This window comes from Hoplias malabaricus, chromosome 18 (assembly GCF_029633855.1).
Source record: "Hoplias malabaricus isolate fHopMal1 chromosome 18, fHopMal1.hap1, whole genome shotgun sequence".
Classification (NCBI taxonomy): domain Eukaryota; kingdom Metazoa; phylum Chordata; class Actinopteri; order Characiformes; family Erythrinidae; genus Hoplias; species Hoplias malabaricus.
Genome location: NC_089817.1, coordinates 17,638,559 through 17,663,526, shown reverse-complemented (window position 1 = coordinate 17,663,526; position 24,968 = coordinate 17,638,559). Strand labels below are relative to the sequence as shown.

Below are 24,968 nucleotides of genomic sequence, written 5' to 3'. Positions count from 1 at the left end.
CGATAAAGGCAACACTCCACTCCATCTGTATTCAAGCTCTACAGCGGAAAAAAACAAAAACAAAAACGCGCTGCTCCCCCAAAACTCCACCCATGTCCCTTTTCAACATAAAAGTCCAGAATGAAGCCTAAATAAGCCTAACACCCTATAACAATCTACTTACAACGATGTGTGGAGAAGCTACAGTTCATTTAATCAGTTTTATACCTCAAATTAGACCAACCACCTCCACGAAACTCTGGTTAACTCATATACTCTGTGCCCTTAGCCACAAAGTGTATGTGTGAGTTAGGGAGAGAGTTAGCTCAGCACAGAGTCTAGATTGTAAGCAGGCGTTTGTTCTGAACAACAAACACCCCCACAACATGCACAGACACACCGAATATTCGAATATTCACCAAACTATGTGACCAAAGCTCTCAAGCCCTAAAAATGGCATTCGGGACAGCCCTAGATGTGATTTGAGAGTTCTCTATATATTAATGGTCTGGTAGCTGGTTGATTGGTAGCAGGATATGATTTGGTAGTTGACTGTACCTTTAAAGCACAGTATTGGTAACGTGTAATCTGGTGGTTGCGGTCACTATAGCGGTCCAGAGGTGTAAACATGACACTGAAAGGCCCGGCCCACTGGCTGAACAGGATGAAGAGGTGATGGCGCAGACTTTGCTGTGGGAAGAGGAATCTCCTGTGGTGCACTACAGAGAGAGAGACAGAGAGAAAATATTTTCTGATTGAGAACAAGCACAGATATAAATAAACTGAGGTCATTGAGAATGAGAGTAATTCAATAGCCTCTTAAAACACCCCACCTTTGTAAACATTTATTTTACAGTTATTTGTAAACTTTCAATGTCCAAAGGTTCACAAATATTTAATATTCAAAAACAAATAAAACAATATCACAAATTTGAATTTATTTATTCCAGTAAGTCTGCAGTAACATTTTGAGCTATGCTGTTGAATATATTAGTGTGATAACAGTTACAATCAGTGTCTGTAAAGCCAGAATATTAGGAGCATGCTACTAAAAGCAAGCACTGATGTTTAAAAAATGCAACATTAATCTATATTCCAGTTTTTCCAGTGAAAAAGTGTCTTTGGAATAGAGACAACAAAAATAATCGAAGTCACTCTGGATACCTGGAACACACTGGATGAGGTTGGCCACCATTCCGCTGAAATGAGCTCGAATGTCCTTCAGAATCTCCAGATCTTTATCATTTTCAGCTTCCAGTAGCATGCGTGTCAGATCCACATACTCCAGAAAGAGAGCTCCCAAAGCCAAGGAATCTCGCTCTAATGCCCCATTAGTGCTGCAGGCAGAGGGAAAGGAAGAGAGATGAAAACAACAAATACAAGTATATATTAAGTATGGTTCCAACTTGAAAGGATCACTATGACAATACAACAAATACAAAGTAATATAATACAGCACATCAAAATACAATTACAGTCAGCAGTTAAGTAGAATTCCTATCTGTGTCTAATACATTATATTACTAGCGATGCTCTTTGTTGTAGATATCAAAAGAATATTCCTTAATCAGACCACAGATAAGGCCTGTTTTCTGCTACAGACTGTATTAACACTCTGACAGCTGCAGAAATCCAACATTTGTGACCCACCTGTCACTGATGACCCCTGAGTCAGCCAGCAGCTCAAAGATACGCAGCAACTGCAACCTCAACAGATCCCTCCTCTCCCTACGTTTCTTATTCTTCAGTGAGTAATAAAGACAAAGTTTCCATCATTTATTAAGGTATAAACATTATGAAAAGCTGATTTAAAGATGCAATCATTTGCTCACTCACCTCTGGTCTTCGCTCCAAAGCTTCTTTCATAAGTGGATGGAGCTCCTCCACTAGCTCCCTAGAAAACACATACAAATCTAATTAGATACCACAGCACAATATATAAAATGAATTGAATACTCTGATATATAGGTTGAAAACTCATGATGACCTTCCTCATTCATTTCAAGTGACCTTGATGTCATTACATTCTTCACATTTTTTCAATTCTTATCTGACAAAAGTTCTGACAGAAAGAAGACCATGAGTGCTTTAACATGCTTTGATATTTAATCATTAGGATTCCTACCTAAAATGTCAAGCACTCTCCTAATCAAAGACCTGTACATCTAGGAAATATTTGTGCTCGGAAAAATGCCTATGGTGTCACAGTTAGTCCATACTCACTTAAAGGGACTGACTCAAACCACGGTTATGACAGTGGTATGACAGCAATGTATGCTATGAGCACAATGACCATCTTTAAAAAAAACTCTCTGAACACAAGGTGTACAAGTAGTTCAGCCACATAACATTTTAAAGTATATGTTTCACAATACTGAGCAAAGGTTAGCACAAAGGCACTGAAGCTACTTGAACAAATTTTTTTCACTGTGAAATAATATTTAAACTTTCTAAAATTTTTATGAATCATCTGTATTGTTTAAAACATGCACTCACATACACACAGTCTCTGTTTTGGATATAATACTCTCAGACCTGCTTTCAGTATTTCTAAGAAATCTGTAGGTATAGCTTTACATACATCCAGAGGTCAGTCACTGAGTTTGACTAGATTCTAAAATTCTAAACATATTTACAAATGTAGCAAATGCTGAGATCCAAATCGGAAAGAATGTGTCTTTATTAATTTATTTATTTTAAAGATTTCATTCTCAGCAGCAATATCTTGAGAGCCTTACATCCTTTCTGATCCAATTAATTTAGGTCTAATTGTCTGAGAATATCTGACAACTTTGGGTGTCTACCAAATCTTACCATTTTCTCTGAATCTTTTTAATAGTATTAATGGCATTTGAAAATCTGACTGGAAATTAGACAAAATATTGAAACATTTGAACATTTGAAAAAAAAATCTGCTATGATGTACATCATAAGATAACTCTGAGATTTTAAAAATCTTTTGATCGACCTCCAAATCCTTCAAGCTTTCTGAAGGTTTCTTTCTCACCTGAAGACGAGAGAGTTGGTCCGACCAAAGCCTAGCACAAGAGACTCTGTGATCTCAATGCTTTCAAGCCGCATCAGAGGAACAAGTTGCTTCAGGAGCCAAGCAACTGAAGGGGTTCCAATTACCTGCTTATACACAGACACACAATGTCCACAGTTTTACTGGACAGTAAAGGCACACTTTGAAAAATTTATCTCCACAGCTATCCTTATCTTAACTTCAGGTTTTCATACAAATATATAAATCAAGTGTATATTTATTTGTTGTACGTTACATGGCCTTTTATGGTACATTACCCATCAAATGATGGCTAATAAAAAAAAAAAAAAACTGCAGGAGAAGAAATTTACCTTGTTGTCATAGGTAATGCTGCCATCTGGTGTGGTAGCCATTATCTCAGGAGTGGAAGCCCTAAGGTGACCTGGGCTCATGATGCTCGGCTTAGCTACACCCAGACACAGAATTAAGTAGTTTCTCCACAGAGTCACATAACCATCTGATGGCCCCTGTGTGCTGGTCTTTTTGGCATATACTGGACTGCTGTAAGTATACAAAGATGGAGTTATGGGTCAACACGTTTGTTCTCATGGTACTATCCCAAGCATAAACAGATGAAAACAATGCTTACATGCATTTATACATTTTTATATTATTGCATAATAAATAACAGTAATCTGAAATTAAATACAGCAATGAAAAAGAGTAAAAAAAAAACTCAGATGAAATAAATAAAGGCACAGGTAGGTGCTTATCTTAACTTACTTAGGGTCGACCAAAGGCATAAGTAGCTGCAAGCGTGTAAATGCATAAGGCCAGGCATAGCTCAGTGCCATAGGGCAGTGTTTAGGGAGGTGCTCTTGTCGGAGGAAGCTATAGAGGCACAACACCCACGGATCTTTCACGGATTGGGCGAAGATCCACACATGAGAGGGGCTCTTAACATCGTAATGGCTGTTGACCAGACGTGCATTCCACTCTACCAGCCACTGAAGGTCCACATGATGGCTCAGAGGCAGAGTGGCCTGCAGACACACACACACACACACACACACACACACACACATGGATTTATTATACAAAAATAGATGATGAAAACTTAAACTAATAGTACAAATCAGCAAATATTTTTGGATATTTTACTTTCTCTGAAGCGTTCACGCTCTGAGTTAAAGTAAAAAGCTGTAAACACAATTAATCACAGTAAAATCACATCAATGTGCTTACTGAGTCAGACACAGCCACATGCACAAAGCTGTCCAGGACTATGGGGCTGAGCTGGTCCATCACCTCAATCATGGGTTTATCATCATCCTGCAGCAGAGAAATGGGACAAATTTAGTTTTACATTCAAATGATTTAGGACTAGTAAAAATGTAAAAATGTATCATAAAACATCCACTGTATGTCTAAATGTGGAGATCCAGATATCTCAATGTTTACAGCGGTTCACCTCAGCCTGGCCAATGGCAGAAAAGAGACATCGAATCTCACGGAGCACAGCAACAGCGAGTTTACGGGTGCTGGTCTGGCAGGAGCAAAGCAGCAGCAGAGCAAGGCCTTCCACAGCATGCAGCACCGTGGAGTGAGGGCTGCGTTCCAAAGGCAGCCTGGACCCCAGCTGTGGCACAGGGAACAAATATACAAGGTTTTGTTTTTACGCGTAATCTGAAAGTATTATCATACAATTTTGAACCTGACTATTGCATTGTTGGCCAGCATTATTAGGCCAGCATTAAGGAAAAAACCTAATATCAAAGAATTTGAGGCTAGGTTTCTGTTGTTTTGTGATATTATGTAATTACGTATAACATATAACATTGCAATATGTAAGTGCTTCATGCAGTATTTTTATTATTCCAAACTTTAAGCCCCTTAAAATCTCTATGCATGTAATATACGTAAGAGTCAGACATATATCACTGTGGGAAAAACTGCATAGTGTTTATTGTATAGTGTGTTTTAGTGTTGCATGCTTAGCTGGAATGTGTTGCCAGTCTAGAATAATTAGATGGCTGACTGTGTGTGGACAAGTGAATTTACAGTAATGAACTGACAGGGAGATGGTTTCCTTAATGGGCTGGGCTAGTGAGTGTTTCCTGTAATATACAAGAATGGCTAGTATTTTGAAAGTGAGTAGTGTATGGTATACTATATGAAGAATATGAAACATTTTGTTGTAACATGCTGTTGCACATGTAGCTGGAAGAGTGTCTGTTAAATCAAAAACAAGCAAGTGATTTCCAAATTATCTGCATAGCTTCTCCTAGACAACAATGAGATCAGAGTCCTGGAATCTCATTTAAGATCTCAGTAAATATCACACTGTGCTCAGATATGTTAATTTCTGCAACTGAAAAACAGAAACTCAATGTCTGCTTCATCCAAGACAGAATGATTTACGTTCTGGAGATATGAATAATGGTTATTGATTTTATGAGTCATCTCCTTTTTGTCTACTAATAAATCTCTTAAGCAATTTAGGCACAATCAAGATCAGGTTTCTATTCCACCAAGTGCAGTGCAGTATTACCTCTGCTGAGCGTTTGCCTGGTGCCTGCAGGGCCAGTCTCCACTGTGTGAGCAACTGCAGTAGCAGTTTGACTGATGTGTCCTGCAGGCCCTGCTGTGTGTCCTGCACCTCCCGCAGCAGGAAGTTTGTGTATCCAAACAAAACATCCTCCCGCCAATCTGAGAAATCTAGCAAAAGACTCTGCAGGGAATTCTGGGCAATGAGACGGAGCTCAATGTCCATGTGGACAGTCAGCCTAAAATGTAAAGACAGATATGAAGAAGGAGATACATTATACCAAAATAAACAGTTACATTGCAAGCACATATTGGATGCTCCAAATATGTGTCCAAATATACATATTACCTCTCTAATTAATTGTCAAACTGCTCTTCAAGCTGCATTTTTGTTAAACTTTTCTTATTACATCTCTCTTCCCACAACACCACTTTCTCCCTTTATTTAATATGCTATTAATTCAAGATGGCTACTGCATAACTATTATTTAATATATGCACACCTTCTAATACATTGCTAAAATGCCACCAGAGTTTTAGAGTTTTGATCCAAAACTTTAATATTTGTCAAATGTCTGATATGTCTGTTTAATGTCTGGAGGGATTGAACTGAATGTGAGTTTCTGTTTTCTTGTGGAGTATCTCTGAGGAATGCTATTAGAGACAGAGCGCCTCACTGGCCTCTCACCTGGCTAGCAGGTCAATGAGTTCAGGCTTGGACATGCCATCTGGGAGGATCCGGGGAATGGCTGCCACACATGTCCTAAACAGGTCAATTTTTGGCTTCCTCTCACCACTGAGAGTGCATGAGAGAGAGAGAGAGAGAGAGAGAGAGAGAGAGAGAGAGAGAGAGAGAGAGAGAGAGTGAGACTGTGTGGGCTGTGGGTGACTCATGACGTCTTGCTGTGAGTTTCCTTCTTTTGCACACAATCAGGCTCAGGTAAATACCAGGCAGTGAAAGGTGATCGTCTGACTTTTAAGAGCTATCCAACACAGCTGATTCCAGTCATTGTTGGAGTCATTGTTGGCTGTTGAAGAAGTACATCACTCAAAACCCCCACACAATTGCGAGTTGTTCTGAAAGATCACTTTGTTAAAGACATTGTCTTAAGATAAAATCACAAAGAACAAATGTGAGCTATTTACTTTGCCATGTGTAATCCTGGTTGTATAGTTAATCCTAGGGGTACGGGGATGACTGGCTAAAATGAGTTAAATTAGTTTAAGTTGTGCAGTATGGCTGACACTCCTATTCCAGAAATGCCATTATGAAATGTACTGGGCCTACATGTGATGTGGTTCCACCTACGTGATCATGTCCTCTGGTTCTTTGTTGAGCATCTGCACATTGGTGAGCATCATACAACGGCCCACTTCCTTATCCAAGTGCCTCAAGATGTTATCAATGGCCTTCCTCACCTGGGAGTAGTATAGGGCCATACCTGAGACAGGAATCCAGAGTGAATATATTATGATTTATATATATATATAATATAAACACAAAGAGAATATACAAAAACATACAGTTCCAATTAGCTCTGTATTAATGTAAAAAATTATTTTATGGTATCAGTTCAACAACCTTAACTTGCATATTCAACCATACATATATATTATAGCCCATATATCACAAATGGACAGACAGACGGACAGACAGATAGACAGACGGAAACATAGATACTAATACTTATACTACCAATACTGGTATGTGAACTGAATGCTCACCAATGAGCTTGGCCTCCTCTTCTGTTAGAGTTTTGCTCAGGTAGGTTTTCTTCTTCTTTAAGGTGTTTCCTGATGGCAAAGTAGCCCCTGTGTTTGGCATGGGTGGCTCCCCATCTTTTTGCTGCAGGTTATCAGCTATGACCAGAAACGCCCTCAGCGCAATGTTCATTCTCTGTGTAACAAATATAGCAAATAACATTCAGCTAAGAATACAGCAAAATTCTGGGTAAAAATCTGGCCAATTTGCTAAATATTAACTTTAACATTCTGGAAAAGAATCTACCACTTTAAAATAAGACTACACATATAAAGGTATGTAAATAGTTAAAAAAATCTGTTTATTAAATGGTGGTTAATTAAACACATTAAAGGTCCCTAATAATAATTTTTAAACACAGAAACAGAAAGGGCAACAGTGACCTCTTTTCTGTCTAATACTGAAAGATAGCTTACTGAAAATGTCGACCCAAGAAAGTGAATTTAGTCATTTCATATCTTAAAGTGCACCACATTATCAGCAATGTCTAAAAAATATACTCTATCGGTTAATTGTTTAAAGTTGGTGGCTAGATGTATTAACCAATATGTGCTGAAGAGGACAGGCTTAATGTCGACTGATGGAAAGACAAAGTAAGGTCAGGGTTTAGCAAACATCAGGTCACTGTTACTCTTTATATCTATGTATCATATATGAATATTAATGATCTTTAATGTGTTTACAACCTAATTAATAACCATAAATAAACAGATTGTAAACCATTCATAAACCTTTATATGTGTAGTTTTATTTTAAAGTGGTACCAAAACCTTTACACAAATACAATTTGAAAATCATTTCTTATCTGTAATGAAATGTAATGTAATTTAGAAAAAGTGACTAATATACATGTTTGATAGCATTATTGTTATCACAAATCATTATCATACAAAATGTAATTATTATAGATTATAGGTGATTATGACCTTGTTTATTTATATAAAGAAAAGACATGCCAACTTTAAACTTTAAACATGAAGAACAACTCCTAGTAAAGTATTCAGAAATGAAACTACCTCTGGATTAAGGCTAAATGCTTTAGCTGATTTGCCAACACTGAGCAGGTCACAGATGATCTCTTTCATAGCGAAATCAAGTCTTTCCTGTAGTCGGGAGAGATGGAGTAGGCAGATATTATGTTTCATAGATAAGGATATGTGAACAGAACAATCAGATGTCAGTACTCTTCCTAGAAAATCATGTGTCCATTGCAAAGCAAAATGCAGGACATGGATTTCAGAAAGAACTCAATTTTCCTAGAATGTTTTGACATAAATAGTACATTCATTTCATACATGTATATCATCACAAATTTAACAGGCATGTATATGTTCTTGTTAGTGTGTGCAAAGGTCAAATCACACCTGTGCAATAAACTGGATTATCTTGACGAAGATGTTTAAAGGCATGTCACGTGGGACTACACTTCTGGACCCTTTAGGGAACAGGGTGGAAATGATGGAGGTCAGACGGCTAAAGAGCAAACAGAGAAGAAAGGAGAGAACAAATCATCAACGTTATCATCATCACCACCTATGTTTCTATTATTATCACAGTATATCATAGTAGCAGTATATGAAGATGTACATGTTACGACACTATTCTAAATCCTCTCCCACATATCATGTGCATGTTCAGCAGATTAATTGTTAGAAGTGGTCGGTACCTTTGTGTTGCTGTGTTGCTCTCACACTTGATCCGGATCATGTAGACCCACAGCAGCCGATACAATGACTCCAGCGCCACCCGGGCCATTTTGTGGTCCTTGTTCTGAATCATCAGATAATCATGTTGTATTAGTATACATCATTCAGAATTAAAACACACAATGCACTAATGTATAAAAAGTATTTAACTTTTCATCAACTAGATATTTTCAGAAATAATATGTCATATTATGTATTGTGTCTGGTGATAAGCATGCCAACATTTCAATGTTAAAATAAAATCTTATTATTAGTTTAGGTATCATATAATTTTATGAAACTTGATCTCCTTTCCTGATAAACATTGTCCATTGTATTATTAAGTTTTTCTGAGATTTGATATATTGAATATTAGAAAAAGAACCAGCTGGGCTAAACATAAAACAGTCTATCAACATACAGTGGTTTTATATACTGAGCTGCACAGAGTTTAAGTTCTCTTTTGCTGAGACACACTGACAGCTGACATGCTCATAGAGGCATATTTTTACATGACATAGCATAATTTATAACAATAATGATCAATATTATCATATATCACCCAGTCATAACACTGGTTACATCACATAATCTGTATTCTTCAGGACTAACTACAAAGGAAAAGAGGGAACAGTCTGGTAGGAATCAATGGATGTAACTCTCTATTTGAGCCCATGGCTGGGTCATTATGCCACAAGCATATCACCGTTGTTTGTCTCACTCTGACTCTGGCTGCATTCTGTTACCACTAATCCATCTCTAATCACCCACTGGACTTATAGGTTTATATGTAAATAGGCTATGTGAAAATGACTACTGAAAATTTCCTGGTTGTTTCTTGTTCCCTTATCTGTTTCCGTGTTGTGACTCTGGTTTGTCCATTTCCTTGTTTAGGATTACAGTTTCACCAAGTATAGTTTTGTCAAACCATTGTATTGCTCTATGTTCTTGTGAAATTGAAGCTTGCAAATGCCTCCCAAATAGCCATACATGCACTTATATCCTACCATGAAAACAAAAAGGAAAAGAGGAAGAGAGAAAAAATCTGACAATGTCAAAACTGTTGGCTGACAGATAATTAGAGAGAGAGAGAGAGAGCAATGCATGGTACCAAATGAGATAACATCAGAAAGTGAAAAACCTCAATAACTTCACACTAAACATCTATAGCTATCTGTCAGAATTGCTGTAAACTTGCACATTAAAATTAGCATGATCGTCTGTGTCCTTTCTTTTTCTTTCTCTCCCTCTCCCTGTGTATAGTAACACCTTTCCCCGAGAATGGATTCCCTGAACACACCTGATTCAACTCATCAGTGTCCGTAAAGTGAGTGTACAATTTCAAGTAAAATGTACAACATTTACTCCAAAATATTCTTGATTTTGCCTCAAATGTACATGATCTTTCAAGATCTGTTAGATGTCTGAAATGTGCTTCTTTAGTTATACACTGAAGATGCGAGGCTAAAACGCTGTATCTAACGAAGAATTTTCAGCCTCTGCATTAGCAATGCAAAGAATTTAAATGGGGTTTATGATTTACGAAGAAAGTTTCACCTTGAGATTGGACAGGCAGTTGTTGAGGAAGACATGCCACCTGTTGAGGAAGATCTGCTTCTGACTGACACATAGTAAACAGGTCACCAATGGATACAAAGCCTGCATACATAAACATGTATAAAAACAGATTAATCATAAACCAGTACCATCAAACATTTATGTAACTGCTTGATCTGAGCTAACTGTAATTAACAGCAGCTGTTACATCGTTTCACATCATTTGTTTAGGATTCAAATAACTGGATGCATAGGTAAATAGGGTGTATTTTTATCAGCTGGGTTTAGGTTCTTATTAATATTTGCTAAGGCACTCATGGGATTTATTAATAAAAAATATATTATAAAAACAACATGAACAACTGAAACGCTGTTTCAAGAGTTGTTAAAAGGGCAGCCCAGGTCCAAAACTACATATTGCAGTTTATGCAGTGCATAGAGGCTCTGTTCTCCTTATTCTAGACACCTGGAACATCACAATGATTTGAAAGCTCTGATTTAAGGTAAAAATACTACTAAGTGTTGCTTAACACTAGCTTTGAGTAAGCTACAAATTAAAAGGAACAACATAGTTTCAATTAAAGTCAGTTTTGGCTAGACTCATTGTACGTAATGATTATATAAACATTCATTCGTTCATTGTCGGCAATAATTTATCCAATTCATGGTTTCAGTGGGTCTAAAGTTTGCATGGAATCACTGGGTTCAAGGCAGGAATACACCCTGGATGGGGCACCTGTCCATCAAATGGCACCACACACTCACATATTCAATCACATTTAAGGGGACTTTGAGCACAGCCAATCCATCTACCAACATATGTTTTTAGACTGGGTGTGGAAACCCATGCAGACACAGGGAGAACATGCCTAACTCCTTACACAGAGTCATCTGAAGCAGGGCTTGAACCTATCCCAGAGCTGTGAGACAGTGATACTACCTGTTGCACCACTGTACCATGCCATAATATAAGCAGTCCTTGTGAATTTAGATCAATCTTTCTCAATCAAGCATTTGGGGTCTATTAGATGTTTCAATCATCTAATTTCAATTTTAATTGAATTTAATTTCAATATTTGCCATAGCCTAATGTGTTGGGGTGTAAAACTTGGCAACATCTATTGACTGGGCTGATTTGAGAAAACACAGCATCCACTGAGAATGCCTCTTCTAAACTTTATTTATATGGACAGCTTACTATTAGCAACAATTAAACAGAGTGACTCAGCGGATGAAAAGAAAACCACAGAAGATCTTTTTACTGGCAGAATCTGAAGAATCAATTAATGGACACTTAAGAGCAACCACCACACTGCTTGACTGTAATGAAACAAATCTCAACTCTCACAGTGCTGTCCAGGCTGTCATCTATCAGCCAGATTTACTGGAAGAAAAAAATGTATAGGGCATAATTTTAATAGTTTACATCAAAATATACATACTATTTTTGGTTGCTAAAATTGACAAACATACAAGCTACAGCTTGACACATATGTCATGCAGGACAAGACTGTGAAAAGATCAGTGCATGTTCTAAACAGATAGGCTTCATTGGAACATGTAAGGCAATACCGGCCCTCTCTACCCTCTTCTACCGGCCAAGGATAGCTGATGAGGGCAGCATGTGAAATCACTCACCAGGGAATGCTTCTTCCTGGAAGAAAGGTCCAAAGTCGTGTCATAGAGGCTTTCTACAAAGTTCCTCAGACATGGTACATTAACCTCATTCTTCACAGTCTGAAAGAGATTAAAGAGAACTACATGCTCATCTTACAAACATGTAATCAGTGTCTGACATTATCACATTTCTTTTCAGTATGAAGACTTAGTGCCAAAATGCTGAAAAAAACAGGTCTCATTGAGAGGTCTGAGTGACAGGATTGAGGACTCACAGCTGCCACCGGGACCAATATCTCCACAAAAAGGCCAGCCAGAGAGTGCTTAATGTCTTTATCCTTCACCTCTAAGAAGTACTGGGCACATTCCTTTGAAAGAGAGAGCATATAGGCCAATTAATTAGACTGCACACCCACAATACCCTGTGCCTTTCACCCTAAAATAAACATGATCTAACCTTAGACTCACTCTCATCAAATAGCACCATTTGAGATATTTTAGTATGTCATTTACTCTCCCTATCTATAAACTGGTATGATGTTCAGAGTACCTGCATGAACTGGAAAGAAGCCTCAAAGTCTTCCACAGGGTACATCTTTATGCGAAAGAACTTAACTCCCATGATCAGGCTTATGATGCTCTGGACCACATAAGGGCTCTGCTCTTTCTGCCTGAGCTCCTTTAGCTCTGAAATAAACTTCTTCCTCACTGCTGGAAACCTGAGCAAAAAAATACAAGACAAGTTAAAGGGAATGTCTATGATTGTAGGGAGCTACAGTTCTCTGTTGTTTGTTTACGTTCAGAAGCTGTGCTTTTTTTAGTGTGGAATAATATCTTTGAGGAGAAAAACAGCTGTTGTTTGAACATGGCTGGATTTGAATTTGTCTCTAAGTATTTGTTCACTGTTTGGATTACTACAAAAACTTGTTTCTAACTCGAGTTGTTTAGTTCTGTAGCACTTTGGTTTACTATCATGCACTTAGTAGTCTCCCGAAATTAGATTGGGTTCCAATTTAGACCAGTTGTCATTGTGAAAGCAGACTGGAGAGCTAGCAAATGGTGAAGAAACATCTGAAATTTATAAAAAAGTGTTTTTTGATTACAATCGTGAATATCACCTTTAACAAGGAGGGAGACCATTAACGATTTTAAATGGGATAAATGACATCATGATACACTTTCTGAGAGCACTGTGGATATTGTCAGAACTTAAAGTCTGACCAACTGCATGTTTCATTAAAAAGAGCTTAAGCTTTGTCCCTCAATTAATGATCCTGATCAATTTGATATAGTGATGAACAGTATCAAATCAAATCAAATCAAATTAAATTTATTTGTATAGCGCTTTTTACAACTGATGTTGTCACAAAGCAGCTTCACAGAATTCCAGTAAAGACATGAAAATGTTGCATCATATAGGTCTGCTGTTAAGCTCATGTGTACTGATACAATCATAGTATATATACAACCATAGTAAAATCCTGAAAATATTTTAAGAAAATGTGACAGCACTATTTTCTAAAATATGGTTTCAGTGTGGAAAGCCCCTTAAAATAATCATTATGAAATTAAGCTTTTATTAAACAATATTGCCCATTTCCACTCACAACTCTGTATCAAATACTAGAGCCCCTTTAACAGCAGTGATTTTGAAGCAATTACTGGGATTTTCTTATAAACATTTGGCTCTAAACCCTCTAAAGTATTTGCCTCAGAATGTAGTTAGACTGACAGTCTGCAGAGTGTGCTGTTGGTAGGTATGCCCAACTGGCAAAGGGAGGTGGAATTATTAAAACACTCTCCCAAATTAAGCTGAATCCCAGTGACACCAGAGCAACCACTTGTCACACTTGTCCTACATAGAGACCAAAGCTCAAAGACATGAGATCAGTTGTGAAACAGGAGAGCAGTAATCTAGCGTCAAAATATTTGCTTAGTAGTTAAGCAAATCAGCAAATCCTGAAGTGGTCTTTAAAACTTTTTTTTTTCAGAGCATGTGTGTGTGAGTGCATGTGTGGGTGTTTTGGGTGAACTCTGATTTGGTTGAGACAGGGAGAGCTTTTTAGCTCTATATTTAGAATGGCATCTGGAATGGGAGAAAGAAGCGAGAGAGATCTCTCGCGCGCTCTCTCTCTTTTCTGGTGCAGAATATTTTGTTCTATCTGTTCAGTCTGGTTTCTCCCTCGTTTTACATGGCTCTACGTACTGTTAACAGGTTCCAGTAGAATATGAACGTGCTCTAAGTCATAAGTATCTGGTGGAAATGTCGTAATTCTGTGTTATGTTATGTTATTAGAACACACACACACACACACACACACACACACACACACACACACACACACACACACACACACACACACACACAGACACAAACCTCTCCTACTTGTTGTATTAATTCTGAAAAATACAGCTCATTAATATCACTAAATACAAAGAAGCATTATTAACATCAAAATCTAGCATCTCTGACAAAATAGGATCAGATTCCATATCAGGATGACACTGATGGAAGATACTCTGAATATAAGGAGACACGTCCTCCATCAAGGTAATGGGTTCCATTAAGCTCCATCTCACATCACATACTCAGTCACACGGAATAAAAAAATATCCCCATCAGTATCAGCTCAAAACCAGGTCAGGTTGAACTGGTAATCAGGGTCAAGAGTGAAAAAGGAACACAGTACCCAGCAGACAAATAAAAAAATAAGTTCAAAGTTGAAAGAGAACAACTTGATTAAAATTAAATCAGGAATTTTGGGTATTAATATAATAACTGTGGCAAATCTGCTTACATTTGAGGAATGATCTAGAAATAGTCCAGAATTTTAAATATAATTGTGATTGTAAAAAGCTGCTGTTTCAATAAAAATAAATATCACTGATTTCCATTGTGCTGTCAGATTTGTCATGAGAATGTGTCATCTTAACAGCTGTCAATGTTATCATGACATTATTTTATGTTAGAAGCAATGTTACATTCTTAAGAAAAAATCTAAAAACTAATTTTTATTATTTATTACATCATTAAGTTATTATGTTAACCTAAACAGATAATAAGCTTACAACCCATATTTTACCATATATAATACTAAGATGAAAAATAACATCTGAACAATAATAACTGGAGCACATAGGTTTGTTAACACTGCTTCACAACTTAAAAGCAAACAATAAAACAATAAAACTTTCATCTCCATTATAGCAGTTTACCTGGATTGAGCCACTACTCCAACCACCTCAGCATAAAGGTCAGCAACAATGTGCATGTTGGCTGTGTTTGGCCCCAGATACCTGAGAGACAATAAATACTAAAATATTTACACTCGATTTTATATAGTGTAATATACCCAAAATAATGTTATGATGATTTCACTATGCATGTCATGGGATCTAGGGGAGCAGTGAACTACATCTTTACCCTTCTTTGTATTTGAAGTGCTTAAAGGCTAGGTTAATGACTTCCTGAATAAGGCCATCCAGAAGAGGGTGGAGAGGGATCTAGTGCCAAAATGACAGAGAAACAATTGGGTAAGAGACAATTATTAAATATACTCATTAAATAGCTACAGACAGCTATAGTTCTACATCAAATACCTTGCTATTTAATTTTAATTTCAATTATTTGCCACTTACCTGTTTTAATACCTCAATGAGTACTAGAGAAAATATGAAATCTATAGCCAAATCTCTTCTCTCCATTAGATAGTCCTTCTGTTGTTCATCACTGGAGCAAAGAAAGAATAACAGACCATACAATTTGAGTGCACCCATTCAAACATATTACTAGAAGTTTATAAAAGCGTCAACATTTCAGCATCTTTTCTATGCAGTATATTGCACAAGTTAAAAAATATCATCCCCCGTTTTTGAAATCAATGATTCAGTTACTGTAGTAATAGATCACAATGAACAGCACAATAAATGCTTACTTTTTGGACTTAGTGTTAGCTCGAGGCCTATACTCATGAGACTCATCCTCCAGGCCATTCTGCCGCTTATACCAGTCAAAGAGTGTACGCAGAATGGAGGGCAGGCAGTATTCAGCCAAGGAACTCATCGTACTAATCAACTAAAAAAAAAGAGAGAAGACAAAAATTTCCTAATTAGTTATACTGTAATTAGGATGCAGTTTTATACAAAGATCTCAGTGCACACGGGACATAATAGTGAGATTGTGTTGTGCTGAGTTTTTATGGTATGATGATAACTGTTACATTATATTTAGCAATATCAGTATGTCCATTTTGTTCATACTTTTATACTCCTTACACAAACATTTGCATTCACATTATATTATTCTTCACTCTACAGATTAGTGTTCCACAATTTATCAAATAAACTTCTTTTTGGTAAGAGTTTGACATTGTGTTTTAATTTAGACAAATGGAGTTTCATTACACATTTGAAAGTCATAAAATTCATTTTTATTTTAGACATTTTCAGAAAAGTTCAAAGACATTTGGACAAATGTCAATGTATGTTTTACAGTGAAGTCAGTGAATTATTCATCTTAATTACATTTGTAAACATGAGCTGACTCTATGAATGAGCTAGTCATAAGAGAGCTAGATAGCTTTGAATGAGCTAGTCATAAGGAATGGGGAAGGTGTGGGAAATCAGTGTGAAAACAGGCTGCCTTCTCTGAGAGAATGATAAAACTATTCAGAAGATGATGATTTTGGTCTGGAGTTTGTGCTAAAATGGTGAGATTAAGGTCCAGAATAAGGGATGTGTATGTGCTAAACCAAACATCAGAAGGGAGTGTGTCTGTATGTGGAAGGCTTGGTATTCCCCTTCATGCTTGTGAACATGGAAAGCACTGTACCACCACATGTACACACACACACACACACACACACACACACACACACACACTTGCAAGCATACGCCTTAAGGACACTGTTCTGATGGGTTGGGTAGGGACAGACTAGAATTTTAAGGCTGCCCAAGAAAACAACCTCTGCAGAATAAGCTATTCTAAGCACTGACAGACTGAGAAGAAAAGGCATGGGTTTAAAGAGGGCAAACTAAATAATTTATTCTTTCACACATTCCCTTACTTCATAAAAATGAGAGAGATGAGGAGCTTTGGAGGACAGTGACAGTAATTATATAATTTATTATGCAATAGTTTCAAAGCTTCAGTCTGTTGTTTTACATTCGTTAACATAATCTTCACTTTAAAAACATACCCCACTTACCACCCTCCTTTACTGAAGTAGCCATCTGTACTCCTCTGGAAAGGTATTACACTATACACTAGACTACTGCTATAAGGATTTTTACTGCATTTAACCACAAAAGCATAAGTGAGGTCAAGTTCCAATGTTGTAAGTTAAGTTCTAGACCACTGAATTTCGCCTTATCACAGAAATATAGGATCACTCCAGAGAGACATTAGGTAAGTAACTTATATTCTATACCTGACACGGAAGTCTAAATATGTTGATGTCATAAGGGGCAAACACGTCTAACCGAGAATATCTTTAATATTAACTTACCAGTGTAAGAAATATTTATAGCATTAAATCCACAAATCCATACCTGATCAAACTGATGGTCTTCCCCCCTTTGTAAAGATTTTGTAAGTGGTTTCTCCTGTAAAAAGAGAAAAAAATATGATGATCTGATGATATACAGTTTTCCATTTAAGAGCTAAGGTTAGAGGATCAGGCTTGGTACCGGAAGTTTGCCAGTTCAAGACTGGCGCTGAACCCAACTGCTCCCCAAGTGCCAGGATGGCTTCCTCCCTCTCTGGGTGTGTGTTCACAGCCCCTAGTGCACTAGTGTGTGTGTGTGTGTGTGTGTGTTCACTGCCATAGATCGATTAACATTTTGTTGTATGTTGCACAATGACAAATAATTGCACATTATCACATTATCATTATTAAACTGAGATGTTTATGATATTTGTCAAACATTAAAAAGAACAGGTCATGATAGCTTTCAGGGGCACTCTTGTCTTTTATAAAAATATTAAGAATAAGACAATCACTATCCTATAGGGAGTAAGAACAGAATGAATTCTCTTAAATATATTTTTGGTACAAAGTACACACCAGGCCCAGGGGTGAGAGAATGAGGCTAAGTGGTGTAGCCAGGGTCAAAGTGAGTCATTAACCCTGCTTCACAGTCTCTCTCACTCTCCCTCCCTCTTTCACACACACACACACACACACACACACACACACACACACACACACACACACACACACAGCCTTGGCATTTCCCATCTTGGCCATTAGAAAGTCTTTTGCTTGGGGTGCCACAAGTCAAGTTTGGAGATTTTTTGACCAAATCACCAGACCAGCTTAATTTCCATACATTTATATTTATACACCTTAAAAACAAAACAAATACTTTAACTTTGCCCATTTTATAGAACACAGAACTAAATACATTAACTCCGAATTTGCCAACTGTTAACTTTTCACCGCAAGTTGGTACGTTAGCTGAGTAAACCGGTACAACTACAAGCTTTGTTGCCTGCCTTGAGCCAGTTTACTAAACTATGCTCCTCAGCCAGTGGCTGTGCTGACAATGAAAATAATCTGGGTAAAAATGATGACTATGTGGGGCAAAAACTTAAAAGGTTTACGGTCAAGTGAAAGTCTGTACAGCTCAGGTATGCTTTGGAGACATTTTGAGATATGCTATCAAGCGTGTCACCAGTTTTCATGACAGGTAGACACTTGAGAGAAACTCTATGTCTTTTTCTTCTTTTTAGTATCTTGTAATAATTGGTCTCCCCCTCTGCTATCTCCTCTTTGCACATATTTCAAAAAACATGAAATAATATATAACAAAATACAACAAAAAACATATAAAATAAGAAAAAAAGAAAAGCAAAAAAGCTGCAAAAAAGCTGTACAAGATTACCGGGACACCATCTTAATGGCTGTGTTAATAGTTTCCAGGTAATTTTACCAGCTTCCTGGCTTATATGCTGAGCATGAATACAGTCTACTACATGTCATGCACAATGGAAGTGCAGTTTAATTAAAGAAGCTCATCATGCATAGGGCTAGTGGTTCCAGAGAAATGCAGACCTAAATAAAACATGTCACATTTTCAAAAGTTGATGTGATTCTCACAGTGTCAGCTCATCTCATGTATAAAACAAAAAACAACAACAACAAAAAAAGCTTTTTATTGAACAAAAGAAGTTGTAACTTAAAAGGTAACACTTTACCAAAGTTTATAGCGTACTACTACTTTATTATTACTACAGTTAATTGTTTAGCAGTTGTAGTTTGTAGTCATTAGATGACTATTTGTTTATTAAAGTATCATTCCCAGTGGTTATCATTCAGAATGTAAACATGATGTTAATTATAATAATCAATATTGTATTATATAGTACAATATTTATTTGTTATGTATGTATTTACCAAAGTGTATATAATTAATACATGAAATGAAGTGTACTTGCATTCAGTGATGTGAACAATTTAAAAGATATAATTTAGTAACAAATAAATGTATGCTTCGAATGCAACATTACATTAGTTCCATTAATGGATTTCTTGTCAGCCTCCTATGATTCTCTGGATCATATTTTTTAAGTGAACAGACAACATGGTTTTGGTTCTGCATTGTGTCATACGAATAAAAATATGTTATTGTCATTATAGAGAACCCACCTTTCTAACCAGTCTAACTTTAGAACACAGCTGTCTCACTCAAATTTGTCTCTGCTCATGTCCCTATTAGGTTTTTTACATTGCTTTTTTTCTGTTTATCAATTAAATCATTGGTACTTAATCACTTAATTGCTATTGCGTCTTAGGTATATGTACTTTCCCTGGCCTACATTCCTCTTGGCTAGAAGTTTATGTGTGCATGCCAAAAGGAAAGTAATCACAAACGAAACCTGTCGCCAGAAACAGATTTCTTCCTTGAGATGTTATAGGGCATGAGAGTTGACGTTTTAATTAAAGGATACATAGCCACTAAGCGTGGTGCTACCGCTGTCAAGTTTTCCTACCTGTCTAGTTTAGTCATGACAAGTACTACCTGTTTTTCCAGACTACACAATATGTAACAATAAAAACAAAAATGTCCAACTTTATTAACCTTTAGAAGGTGAAAGTGTTTTAGTACTTAACGCACAAGTAAATATAATAATTCAAGAAATCATTGAAAACCCAGCTCTTCCGAGAGTATCTTTTGCACTGAATGTCTTTCTTTAATGCACTTATTACTTCCTGGCATATTGCACTTAATGTAAGGTATTTTGTATAATTTGTGCTGTAGTTCGAATGTTAGATCCTCTTTTGTAAGTCGCTTTGGATAAAAGCGTCTGCCAAATGCATAAATGTAAATGTAATAAAATAATTACATAATTACATAATCACAAGAGCCACCTGCTGTACTTTGTAAGAAAACAGGTCCTGGTTAGCTAGGTTAGGTGTTATTTGTTAATTTTTTGTAAAATTATTATTATGTTCATTATTTCCTGTTGTGTCCAGATTCCAGCTTTGCATTTACTTGTGATTGTTTTATAGGTACAAGCCAGCCTTCCTTTACTACTAGCCACATCTGCTGTGTATAGTGTAGATTATGTTCTTCTATTTGCTTAAAAGGTACAAACTTTGAAAATAACTCATTAATCTGGGGCTCTGGAGTACATATCAACCCACAAACTGTGAAATAAAAAGCCCAGAGAGTTTTCTGTGGTCTGCCTTGGTTGGAAATCCTGAAATAAAAGGAATTCTTCTGAGTTTGTTCTTTATCTTATGTAGATAGCAGATAGTTTAGAATTGTCCAATTATAGCGCTGGACCAACAATTAAGCAACAGCCCAAAATGAGTTTAAACTGAGATTAAAAATCAACACAAACAAAGTAAAAGTGATTAAAAACCTAGAGACTCTGCTCCTTGCTCCTTACCCCTGGGCTCTTGCTCTGAATTCAGCTGTGGCTCATTTTCTTTTTAAAAAAACGGGGTGAAACTGGTCATTCTGAACAGGGCTGATTACAGGGGGAGAATGTTGCTGTGTTGTTTGATCCTTGTGATATTCTGACCATAGCATGTCAAACGCATTTAAGTAAGACAACTGAATTAAATTGTGGAAAAAATGTATAATACATACAGTATAAAACTGTGCCCTTTAATACATTACTGGTGAGCTGAATATGTTATACACCCATTTATTGTATCCCCAGCCTATAACAGCCTTTTCTCACTGTCCTACTCCGCTAAACTCTTTTTCTACCTATGGATTGTTTGGCAGTTCTATCATACACCTTTAGCAGAGTAAAGTATAAAGTAAATGATGCTGTTGTTATAAAAATACATTTAATTTAAAAGTTTAATTTCAAAATGATAACCATGTATAAGCTTTTTTTAATCTTAGTAATGCATGGTAAAGTAAGATGTTTCTTGGGGTAGTACAAAAAACAAAACATTACCATTAGGAATGAGCAGTATAACGATAATACTGTATACCACTGGACTTAAAAATATGGATGGTATCTCAAAATGAGGACAGTATTTATGACTTGTGTGTGGTGTGTCAAATTTCTGTTCTGTGTCTTTAAGTACAGGCCCAAAAAATTAATCTGTGTGCATTTACATGAGCCACAGAGAGGGCGTGTTGTGGGAGCTCACTGACTTTTGATGTCACACTCCAAAAATGGGTGGGGAAAAATCACAAGACCACAACTGCAGTTGTGAGTTTAACATTGAGTTTGGTTTAAAAGAGAGAGGAAAAAAGCTGAAAACAGACAAAATACTCAAAAGACTTCACTTGATTTTGTGCCCACAGGTATGAGTCTTTAGGATCTAAATGTGTGTGTTTTGAGCCTCATTTTGCTGGAAAATCATCTGCTGAGGTGTGCTAAACAACATGTTCCTGTTTGCTGGGCAGCTGTGCTTCTAAACAGTGTAGAGCTTGTCTTATTTCACTTCTTTTCTAACTTTTCTGTTTCTCCAACAACAGTCACTGAAATTTGCTCTCTCAGAAATGGGTTTTTATCATCAAAACGTGTGTCAGTGTGCACTGTTGGGCTGCGCTGAGCTGAAGCGGCACAGTGCCATAAACCCTTTACTTATGATGCTCATGCAGCCCGAGAGTGCACACCCACACCTCAGGGTAATACCGTATACCATGCTAATATTAAGACTGTATGAAAAATGTAGATCCCACCGATCCCTATTTACATACACTATTACATACATACACTGCTGAGCTGCACTGAGGGATCATGGATTCTGCAAGACCTCTAAAGAAGTCATGTGGTACCTAACATAAAGTTGTTTACAGTAGATCATTTAAGTTGTGTAAGGTGCCAATGGGGATCAGATTTGTTGTTTTAGATAAACACATACTATGCCAAATCAGTTTGAAATCTGGAGAATTTGGAGGCAACACCATGAAATCTTTAATATGTTTCTCAAATGAGTACTGGACAATAAACCAGCTGTGATAGCATAACATAACGTAACACACCACCAATCTACATTCCAGTCCACCTCTTACCATTAAACTGCAGCAGCTTCAGTCTGTGAGTCCCTGTAAAACACTACTGTCTTTATGTTGGCTTAATCATTTCTCACCTTGATAAAAGTTTTTGAAGAAGCCTTTACAGTTGCTGTACAGGTGTGGTAGTTGTGTTTTGGTAAGTCAGAGTGTTAATATTTCATACATATGCATACACTTTCAGCTTCTTTGCCTGAATATTGTTCATCAGTCAAACTACAGTGAAATAGAAGTGGCTTGTCTGTGTTCAACTGTTGTTAAAAATTATTAAAGCAGAGAAATATCATAATTTTTATAGTCCTATTATCATACCCATTGTGATTTTCTCCAACAACTTTTTTTAAAATAGTGAGAGTTTTAATGTTGACCAACAGGATATGTACCAGAGATTTCAAAATAGTTTGCCAAGTTCCCAGTGTATGTATACAGGTGCTGGTCATAAAATTTGAATATCAGAATATCATAAAAAAGATGTTGATTTATTACAGTGACTCCATTCCAAAATGTGAAAGTTGTATATTAACTTCATTCATTACACACAGATTGATATATTTCAAGTGTTTATTTCTTTTAATTTAAAATTGACAACTAATGAAAACCCCAAATTCAGTATCTCAGAAAAATTTGAATATTGTGAAAAGGTAGAATATTGAAGACACCTGGTGCCACACTCTAATCAGCTAATTAACTCAGTCTAGTTCTGTAGGCTCCACAATCATGGGGAAGACTGCTGACTTGACAGTTGTCCAAAAGATGACCATTGACACCTTACACAAGCAGGGCAAGACACAAAAGCTCATTGCTAAAGAGGTTGGCTGTTCACAGAGCTCTGTATCCAAGCAAATTAATAGAGAGGTGAAGGGAAGGAAAAGATGTGGTATAAATCCTGGAGAGGATTGTGAAACAAAACCCATTCAAAAATGTGGGGGAGATTTACAAAGACTGGACTACAGCTAGAGTCAGTGCTTCAAGAACCACCACGCAGTAGTCTTCTAATTTTCTGAGATACTGAATTTGGGGTTTTCATTAACTGTCAGCTATAATCATCAAATTAAAAGAAATAAACACTTGAAATATATCTTTCTGTGTGTAATAAATGGGTATAATAATAATATAAGTTTCACTTTATGAATGCAATTACTGAAATCAATCAACGTTTTCATGATATTCTAATTTTATGACCAGCACCTGTATGTAAAGCATCCTTGGTTTTGGGAAAGGCGATATTTACGTTGGATAAGGAGAAACTCTTGAAATTCGCTAATTGAAAACATTATACCCATTGTATTGTGGATGCAATTCATAATAACCCATGAAAAACCAAATTGAAAACCACTCTTTCTCTATTATAAATAACGAACTAGCAGCATACAGACACAATTTAGCTTCTCATTGAATTCTGCTGTAGACACGTGAATAAGTACTAAGTTTAGTCAGAAATCATAATTGGTTAGTGTTGGCATTAAATAAAATCTATGTAATAACATTCACTTATACACTTATACACAGCTTATAATGTTCAGGGTCTAATTCCTACAAACATAATCAGCGAAAACTCAAAATTGCTTACCAGAGGTTCCGCCATGATGATGCGTATCTTGCGCTCTGACAGCGTGGTGAAGTTTGCAAAAAGGCTTTTAAGGACATACTCGCCCGGTTTACTTTCGGGGTCCACAGTGACAGGCATGATTGCAACTGGTCCTTTCCTCTCGCCCTGACTGCTGACCACTGGAGGGAGAGGGGGCTTTCCTAAGGGGGATGCTGGGCACACAAAAACACACAAAATGAGAAACTGTAAATTTCAAGCTTCATAATGAATTTGTTTTCTAAAATACAGAAGAGAATATTTTTTGCATTATGCATGTTTGAGCTTTATTCAGTAAACCAACTTGGTTTATATCTGGTGTATACACATTTTAACAAACTGTGATAATACTAGGGCTGTGCCCAATACCATTATTAGGGCTTCAGAGCTTCTGCCGTAATATTATGTGAATAATAATAGAGTAACCAATAGATGAATGGATTAATAATCCTTATTTTGCTTGTTACCTTCAAACCTTTACCTATAAAGCCATCAAATAATGCCATGAAAAATCAAGTATCAAATCTGACTGAAATACCCAACTCTAACCCATACAGTCTTACAAGCCAGTGCTGCTTCAATTGAAACCACAAGTGTCAACGGCTTTAAAAAAGATTAGCTGCTAATAAGTCAATATGTAAAATGCTGGCGATCTGTTCTAGGATATATAAAACCTATAGGAACTTGCGAGCAGGCACAGACAGCAGCTGGTGTTTTCATTTTAGAGATGACCGTGTCACCACTTGGGCGCTTAGCAGTGGG

At 36.8% G+C, this 24,968-nt stretch overlaps 1 protein-coding gene across 9 annotated transcripts in view; it reads right to left on the bottom strand.

Annotated features, from left to right (window-relative positions):
• fryb (furry homolog b (Drosophila)) overlaps nt 1-24,968 on the bottom strand; it is a 74,631-nt gene that overhangs the window by 25,455 nt on the left and 24,208 nt on the right. For 5 of the 9 annotated variants that reach the window (XM_066650261.1, XM_066650254.1, XM_066650256.1 and 2 more), the window contains exons 2-27: nt 24,192-24,382; nt 17,684-17,737; nt 16,069-16,208; nt 15,773-15,863; nt 15,558-15,637; nt 15,350-15,430; nt 12,684-12,852; nt 12,409-12,501; nt 12,155-12,253; nt 10,517-10,618; nt 8,941-9,044; nt 8,639-8,747; nt 8,291-8,377; nt 7,238-7,409; nt 6,822-6,954; nt 6,201-6,308; nt 5,517-5,751; nt 4,437-4,604; nt 4,211-4,297; nt 3,749-4,008; nt 3,337-3,526; nt 2,987-3,114; nt 1,816-1,873; nt 1,630-1,721; nt 1,144-1,316; nt 538-698 (exon numbers count right to left, since the gene is read on the bottom strand). In XM_066650261.1, the coding sequence (XP_066506358.1) occupies nt 538-698; nt 1,144-1,316; nt 1,630-1,721; nt 1,816-1,873; nt 2,987-3,114; nt 3,337-3,526; nt 3,749-4,008; nt 4,211-4,297; nt 4,437-4,604; nt 5,517-5,751; nt 6,201-6,308; nt 6,822-6,954; nt 7,238-7,409; nt 8,291-8,377; nt 8,639-8,747; nt 8,941-9,044; nt 10,517-10,618; nt 12,155-12,253; nt 12,409-12,501; nt 12,684-12,852; nt 15,350-15,430; nt 15,558-15,637; nt 15,773-15,863; nt 16,069-16,208; nt 17,684-17,737; nt 24,192-24,308 (3,291 nt within the window). In that variant the 5' untranslated portion in view covers nt 24,309-24,382. The remainder of the gene's footprint in view (nt 1-537; nt 699-1,143; nt 1,317-1,629; nt 1,722-1,815; nt 1,874-2,986; nt 3,115-3,336; nt 3,527-3,748; nt 4,009-4,210; nt 4,298-4,436; nt 4,605-5,516; nt 5,752-6,200; nt 6,309-6,821; nt 6,955-7,237; nt 7,410-8,290; nt 8,378-8,638; nt 8,748-8,940; nt 9,045-10,516; nt 10,619-12,154; nt 12,254-12,408; nt 12,502-12,683; nt 12,853-15,349; nt 15,431-15,557; nt 15,638-15,772; nt 15,864-16,068; nt 16,209-17,683; nt 17,738-24,191; nt 24,383-24,968) is intronic. The other 4 variants (XM_066650255.1, XM_066650258.1, XM_066650260.1 and 1 more) reach the window with 1 other exon arrangement.